The 7,617-nt window shown below is 46.4% G+C and overlaps 1 protein-coding gene across 1 annotated transcript; it reads right to left on the bottom strand.

Annotated features, from left to right (window-relative positions):
* Positions 1-447: 447 nt before the first annotated feature.
* Positions 448-5,102, bottom strand: syt17 (synaptotagmin XVII; the record flags this gene model as incomplete). Its single annotated transcript, XM_024144951.1, has 5 exons — positions 4,960-5,102; positions 4,237-4,480; positions 3,799-3,940; positions 3,006-3,158; positions 448-522 (listed from the first exon to the last, which is right to left on the bottom strand). Coding segments are annotated over exons 1-5 (705 nt in total), but the record flags the coding sequence as incomplete, so codon positions are not given.
* Positions 5,103-7,617: the final 2,515 nt, after the last annotated feature.

The following is a 7,617-nucleotide window of genomic DNA, read 5'->3' as shown; positions in this document are numbered from 1 at the left end:
TCAATATACTAGATCGCTATCTCAAGGGGGGGGGGCGTCTGATCTTCTCTGCCTCCTCTTTCTCCTCACTCTCTCTCTCTCTCCTCTCTCTCTCTCTCTCTCATCTCTCTCTCTCTCTCCTCTCTCTCTCTCTCTCTCTCTCCTCTCTCTCTCTCTCTTCTCTCTCTCTCTCTCTCTCTCTCTCTCTCTCTCTCTCTCTCTCTCTCTCTCTCTCTCTCTCTCTAGTAGAGAGAACACAGGGTGTGTGTCTAGTAGAGAGACCCCTAGTAGAGAGAACCCAGGGTGCGTGTGTGTGTAATGTTGTTCTTTAACAGCCTGTGTTGTGCTGTTGTTGTTGTGTTGTTCTCGTATTGTGGTGTTGTTGTTGTGTTGTTGCCGTGTTGTGTTCACCACCCTCGTGACAATAGTGTGTGTTGAACTAAGACACTTAGTGTGTGTTCTCCCTACCTGAGAACTGGGTACCAGGGCCTTCCACCAGTGACCACCCTTCACCAGATCAACGTCACTCAGAGGCAGCGCCACCTACCAGTGAAAACACACCATTACACAACTAATGTATCAGACAGGGATGAATGTTCCTTGCAAAAGTATKCATCCCCCTTGGCGTTTTCCCTATTCTGTTGCATTACAACCTGTAATTTAAATGGCATTTTATTTGGATTTCATGTAATGGACATACACAAAAYAGTCCAAATTGGTGAAGTAAAATGAACAAAAATATTTGTTTCAAAGAATTCTAAAAAAWAARRAAMMGKAAAAGTGGTGYGTGCATATGTATTCMCCCCCTTTGMTATGAAGCCCCTCAATAAGATCTGGTGCAACCAATTACCTTCAGAAGTCACATAATTAGTTAAATAAAGTCCACCTGTGTGCAATCTAAGGGTCACATGATCTGTCATATGATCTCAGTATATATACACCTGTTCTAAAAGGCCCAAGAGTCTGCAACACCACCAAGCAAGCGGCACCATGAAGACCAAGGTTCTCTCCAAACAGGTCAGGGATAAAGTTGTGGAGAAGTACAGATCAGGGTTGGGTTATAAAAATATATCAGAAACTTTGAACATCCCATGGAGCACAATTAAATCCATTATTAAAAAATGAAAAGAATATGGCACCACAACAAACCTGTCAAGAGAGCACTGCCCACCAAAACTCCTGGACCAGGCAAGGAGGGCATTAATCAGAGAGGCAACAAAGAGACCAAAGATAACCCTGAAGGACCTGCAAAGCTCCACAGCGGAGATTGGAGTATCTGTCCATAGGACCACTTTAAGCCGTATACTCCACAGAGCTGGGCTTTACGGAAGAGTGGCCAGAAAAAAGTCATTGCTTAAAGAAAAAAATAAGCAAACACATTTGGCAGCATCATGCTGTGTGGGATGTTTTTCATTGGCAGGGGACTTGGGAAACTGGTCATAATTGAAGAAATTATGGATGGCGCTAAATACAGGGAAATTCTTGAGCGAAACCTGTTTCAGTCTTCTAGAGATTTGAGACTGGGATGGAGATTCACCTTCCAGCAGGACAATGACCCTAAGCATACTGCTAAAGCAACACTCGAGTGGTTTAAGGGGAAACATTTAAATGTATTGGAATGGCCTAGTCAAAGCCCAGACTCAAACCAATTGAGAATCTGTGGTATGACTTAAAGATTGCTGTACACCAGTGGAACCCATTCACTGAAGGAGCAGAAGAGTTTTGCCTTGAAGAATGGGCAAAAATCGATGTTAGATGTGCCAAGCTTATAGAGACATACCCCGAGAGACTTGCAGCTGTAATGCTGGCAAAAGGTGGCTCTACAAAGTATGACTTTGGGGGGTGAATAATTTGCACGCTCAAGTTTTCAGTTTTTTGTCTTATTTCTTGTTTGTTTACAAGTTTTTTATTTTGCATCTTCAAGTGGTAGGAATGTTGTGTAATCAAATGATACAACCCCCCAAAAAATCTATTTTAATTCCAGGTTGTAAGGCAGCAAAACAGGAAAATGCCAAGGGGGTGAATACTTCCGCATCCCACTGTATCTTCCTGGTACGGGACATCCTGTGTATGCACGCGATTGTTTTTATTGGCCTGATAGTCAAGAAGAAGGCACAGTGATGCCGAAATGTTGGTGATTGACCCAATAAATCGTGGGAGTTTATATAGAGCGTACAACTTTAGACTAGATAGGATGAGAGCAGCCTCCAGCTATGATGCTCTTCAACAGGCTTGGTCCTGTTATGGATGATCAGTTTCAACTCTCTTATTTTTTATAGCTAATAGTAAGATGTCATTAAACTGTAAAAATGTTTTACTTTTTTTAAAGTAGGATGAACACAACCAGTCATTGTCAAATAAATCACTTCAAAAAGTTGCAAAACGCGCACAGTTACAATACCCGCGCCGTTACAATAACCGCGCAGTTACAAATACCGCGACGTTACAATACGCGAGCGTTAAAATACCCCGCACGTTACAATACCCGCACGTTCAATACCGCGCACGTTACAATACCCGCGACGTTAAATACCGCGCACGTTAAATACCGCGCACGTTACAATACCGCCGTTACAATACCGCGCACGTTACAATACCCGCACGTTACATACCCGCGCACGGTTACAATACCCGCGCACGTTACAATACCCGCGCACGTTACAATACCCGTCACGTTACAATACCGCGCACGTTACAATACCCGCTCACGTTACAATACCGCGCACGTTACAATACCCGGCACGTTACAATACCCGCACACGTTCATCCACTCTAAAATAATTCCAGCATCTGAAACAGTGCATTTGATGAATGGAAAAAGGCTATTAAAACACCAAAAGTCTAATGCCATTTGCGTTTTGTCATTAGGCACACTTATAGCCTGATTTAATTTGTGTTCATATCAAACCACACCACATTTCGATACCCTGGTATTAATACTCACAGGATTGGTGTGTGTGTGTGTGCTTGCGTGGTTGTGTATGAGTGTGTGTGTGTGTTTTGTTTGTGTGGTTGTGTATGCTCACCTTGCCGATGACACAGTGTCGTGAGAACTTGTCGAAGTCGACCAGAGACAGCAGCAGGGTGCGGCGCTGGGCCTCCAGGAACAGAAGGTCAAAGGTGAACCGCTCCTCGAACACCGGGTTTGTGTCTCTCTTCACCCCGTCTGAAGAAGAAGAAACTTTATTGTTAATTTAATTAATTATTTACCTAGGCAAGTCAGTTAAGAACAAATACTTATTTACAATGACGGCTACTCTGCCAACCAGACGACGCTGGGCCAATTGTACGCCGCCCTATGGACCCAATCATGTCCGGTTGTGATGCAGCCTGGATTTGAACCAGTGTGTCTGTAGTGACACCTCTAGCACTGAGATGCAGTGCCTTAGATCGCTGCGCCACTCGGGAGCCCAAGGTGATGGGAATCCATTACTTACAGCGAATGGAATGTGTATTTATGCTGAACCCAACTTGAGGCTGGAAGCAATGGGTCTGCACCCGGAGCAAACTTCTAGGTATGGTAAGTGCTTTGCTCAAGGGCACAACAGCAGGCAATGGAATCTAGGATACTGATGCCAGCAATCCTCCAGTTGACAGCTCACTCCACACCAGATTTTTCCAGTCAGAGCTGGGATTCAAACCAGCAACCCTCCAGTTGACAGCTCATCCACACCAGATTTTTCCAGTCAGAGCTGGGATTCAAACAGCAACCCTCAGTTGACAGCTCACTCCACACAGATTTTCCAGTCAGTGCTGGGATTCAAACCAGCAACCCTCCAGTTGCAGGGCGCTTCTCTACACGTAGGCTACCTGCCGGAGTTCTTGTGGCGGCAGCAGGCTGATCTTGACGTATGGGTTGGAGTGGGCCATGTCCTGGCGGGCACCATCACAGGTCAGAGGTGGAGGCAGGTCGCGAGCCTCAATGACCCTAACGCCCAGGTGGCCGTTGATTAGGTCATACCTGAGAGGAGATGAGGGGGATGGGAGGGAGGAGGGGGGAGGGAGAGAAAGAGAGAGAGGGAGGGAGAGAGAGATACCAGAGAGAGAGAGAGAGGAGGAGATTGGGATGATCAGAGGGACACGAAGAAAATAAAAATCAGATGAATGAAAATAAAATGAGTGTTTTTCTTATTTTCCTGTATTTATTTCTAGACCAGGGGAAGTGTACATGCTGCTTATTGGAAAGCAGCTTATTACTATAATTCTGATTCTAAAACATAACAGATATAATCCAACGTATAAAAGACAAAACATCACTGTGTGCTGAAGTGGAGCATGCCCAGTTGGTATCGTAGCAGAATCTCCTCGTCCGTTAGCGAGTCCACGTCGTCTCCGGATGAGTCCAGAGAGTAGAGGCGTGGCTCCAACTTCCTGAAGTAGTCATCCGGAGGGGGCTGGTGTCGACGCAGCGGCTGGATCACCTCCTTCCTGGGGCCCATGGCCCAGAACTCAATGGGTTTCACATCAACCAGAGGAGAGCTGGGCCTGCGGGCGTCTAGACCTGGGGGAGGGGAGGGGTGAATAGAGGAGAATATAGATAGAGAGAGAGGAGAGGGGAATGAAGAAGTTCAATATTTATTTGATTCAGTGGTTCTTAGTGGTTCAGTGTTTCATCCAGTGGTTAATTGGTTCAGTGATTCATCCAGTGGTTAATTGGTTCGGTGATTCAGTATTTAATTCATTACTTCCTTGGTTCAGTGATTCAGTGTTTAATTCAGTAGTTTAGTTGTTAATTGGCTCAGGGGTTCAGTGTTTGATTAATTGGTTCAGTGGTTCAGTGGTTAAGAGTTTGATTCAGAGATTCAGTGGTTCAGTATTTGATTCATTAGTTAAGTGGTTAATTGGTTCAGTGTTTGATTCAGTGATTCAGTGGTTCAGTGGTTTAGAGTTTGATTCAGAGATTCAGTGGTTCAGTATTTGATTCATTAGTTAAGTGGTTAATTGGTTCAGTGTTTGATTCAGTGAATCAGTTGTTCTTACTGGAGAGTTGTCGGACCAGGCTGAAGGTGGATCGGGACATCTCTGAGCTGGAACGTCTCCGGGTCGGAGTACTGTCCTGCAGTATTGCCATGGCGTCAACATGAGTGACCCCGGTATCAGTGTCCTTCTCATCCACACACTCGTTCACTCTGAGACGGAGAGAGAGAGAGAGAAACAGAGGGAGAGGGAGAGAGGAGGAGAGAAGGAAAGAGGAGATGAACGGAAATGTCTTGAGAGGAGAGAGAGAAACAAGAGGGGAAGATTGGAGAGAGGGAAAGAGGGAGAGAGAGAGAAGAAAGAGAAGAAACAAGAGTGGGAAGCAGAGGGGCGAGGCGGAGAGAGAGAGAAAACAGGAGAGAGCCAGAGAGAGAGAAGGAAAAAGAGGGGGGAACAAGAAGGAGAGAGAACAGAGGGAGACGGAGACGTGAAGGACCAAAACGGAAGGAGGAAGAGAGAGAAACAACAGGAGCACGGGAGGAGGAAGGAGGAGTGGGAAATAAGAGAGCCCAAGAGGAGAGCAGAGAAGAATAGAATAAATGAAACAAAAGAAGGAGGAAGGAGGAAGACGCAGACTAGAAGCACAGGCGAGAGGAGAGCCAGGAGAGAAAGAGAGTAGAAGAAAGAAGAAAGGAAGGGGGGAGAAAGGAGAGAGGGAGAAAGAGAAGAGAAAGAGACAGACGATAATCCTGGAGAGAGCGGAAAACAGACGGGAAGAGGGCGGAGGGAGGGGGAGGGGAGAGAGGAGGAGAAAGAGGGGAAGAGATGGAGACAGGAGAAGGACGAGACGGAGACATAAGAAGAGGAAAAAACCGAGGAAGAGCATAGGAACAGAGGAAAGAGAGAGAGAGAGACAACCGTAAGAAGAGGGAGACAGAGAGACAAGAGAGAGAGAGCCAGAAACAAGGGAGAGGGAAGACAGAGAAGAACAGAAGGGAGAGAGAAAAACTTGAACCTGCATCTACTACAGGTGGGTCCATGGCCCGATGCTCCCCCCAAGATAATACATTTTCTCAAAATTTGTTTTATGAATATTACAACAACAACAGATAAAACTCGTTTTTGCAAGGGACCTGTAAATCAGTTTAGAGGGTGTAATAGAATGAATACAATGTAACACTATTATTGATCTTACAAGATGTTGTTCTTAAACCCTGGCAAGACATGGGCCTCGGGAGGCTCCACAGATATTAGTATTCACAGCGTATTTGTCTTAACCCCGACCAACATGGGCCTGGGAGCGCTCACAGAATATCTAGTATGCCCACAGTATTTCCTGACTTTAACCCTCAGCAACATGGGCCTGGGAGGCTCACAGGAGATCACTTAGTATCCCAAAAGTATTTGGCTTGTTAACCCCTCCAGCAACATGGGCCTAGAGAGCTCACAGTGATATCAGTATCCCCCAAGACTTCTGTGGTGTTAACCCTCAGCAACCATGGCCTCGGGAGGCTCCAGAGATTTAGTTCCACAGTATTCTGTTTTAAACCCGCACGCAACATGTGCCTGGGAGTGTCACAAGATATTAGTATCCACAGTATCTGTTGTAAACCCTCAGCACATGGGCTTGGGAGCTCACCCGAATTACGTATCCACAGTAGTTCTGTTTCTTAACCCTTGCCAACATGTGGCCTGGAGGCTACAGAGAATTAGATCCACATTACTCCAACAATTATAACATTTTTCAACTCAATACTTCTTGTGTTCTCCAATTTTTGGTTTGAATTTTTTTATACATAAATGCGCTGAATGTGCTGCATTAGGAGGTCCCTGAGAATTCATCAATCACAAAAAGGGTGCAGATGTATCCCCTTAGATCACCCACACGTTGGTCCGTACCTGCCAACTCCAGAGTAGGAGCTCCTCTGGGTCCAATGCTGAAGACAAGAAACATGGTATTGGCTAATGTGTTGAAATGTTCCTATTCCTTTGCAACTGGGAAATGCAGACAGCTATACAAACAATGACATCATCATCATAACTACTCTCTGTGTGTCTGTGTTTGTTGGTGTGTATGTGTGTGTGCTAGCAACGTTCTGTCAGGTTAACTTATGTTCCCATGAAGCGATAGTCTGTAAACCCACAGCGCCTGTCTCTATCTCAAAGGGCGTGCAGGGCCCTAGCGGTTAGAGTGGAGGGTGGCAGGAGCCTAGCGGTCAGAATGAGGGTGGCAGTAGCCTAGTTGGTTAGACGATGGGGTGCAGGTAGCCTAGCGTTAGAGTGGAGGGTTGCACGTAGCCTAGTGGTTAGAGCGATGGTAGGTGCAGGTGCCTAGCGGTTAGATGGAGGGGGGTGGCAGGTTAGCCTCCTAGCGTTAGAGTGGAGGGTGCAGGTAGCTGCAAAATTAGAGTGGGAGTCGGGAGGGGGGGCCAAGTACCTGGTTGGTCCTAGCGTTTATATATGGTAGGTGCCTAGCGGTTAGAGTGGAGGGTGGCAGTAGCCTAGCGTTAAGTGGAGGCGTGCAGTTAGCCTAGCGGTTAGAGGAGTGCAGGTAGCCTAGCGTTAGATGAGAGGTGCAGTAGCCTGCGTAGAGTGGAGGGTGGCAGTAGCCTAGCGTTAGAGTGGAGTGCAGGTAGCAGCGGTTAAGAGTGAGGGTGCAAGTAGCCTACGGTTAGAGTGGAGTGCAGGTAGCTAGCGTTTAATGGCAGGTGGCATAAGCTA

The sequence above is a fragment of the Salvelinus sp. IW2-2015 genome, unplaced genomic scaffold (assembly GCF_002910315.2).
Source record: "Salvelinus sp. IW2-2015 unplaced genomic scaffold, ASM291031v2 Un_scaffold6367, whole genome shotgun sequence".
NCBI classification, from domain to species: Eukaryota; Metazoa; Chordata; class Actinopteri; order Salmoniformes; family Salmonidae; genus Salvelinus; species Salvelinus sp. IW2-2015.
Note: the sequence above shows the minus strand (reverse complement) of the source record. Positions and strands in the feature narration are given on the sequence as shown.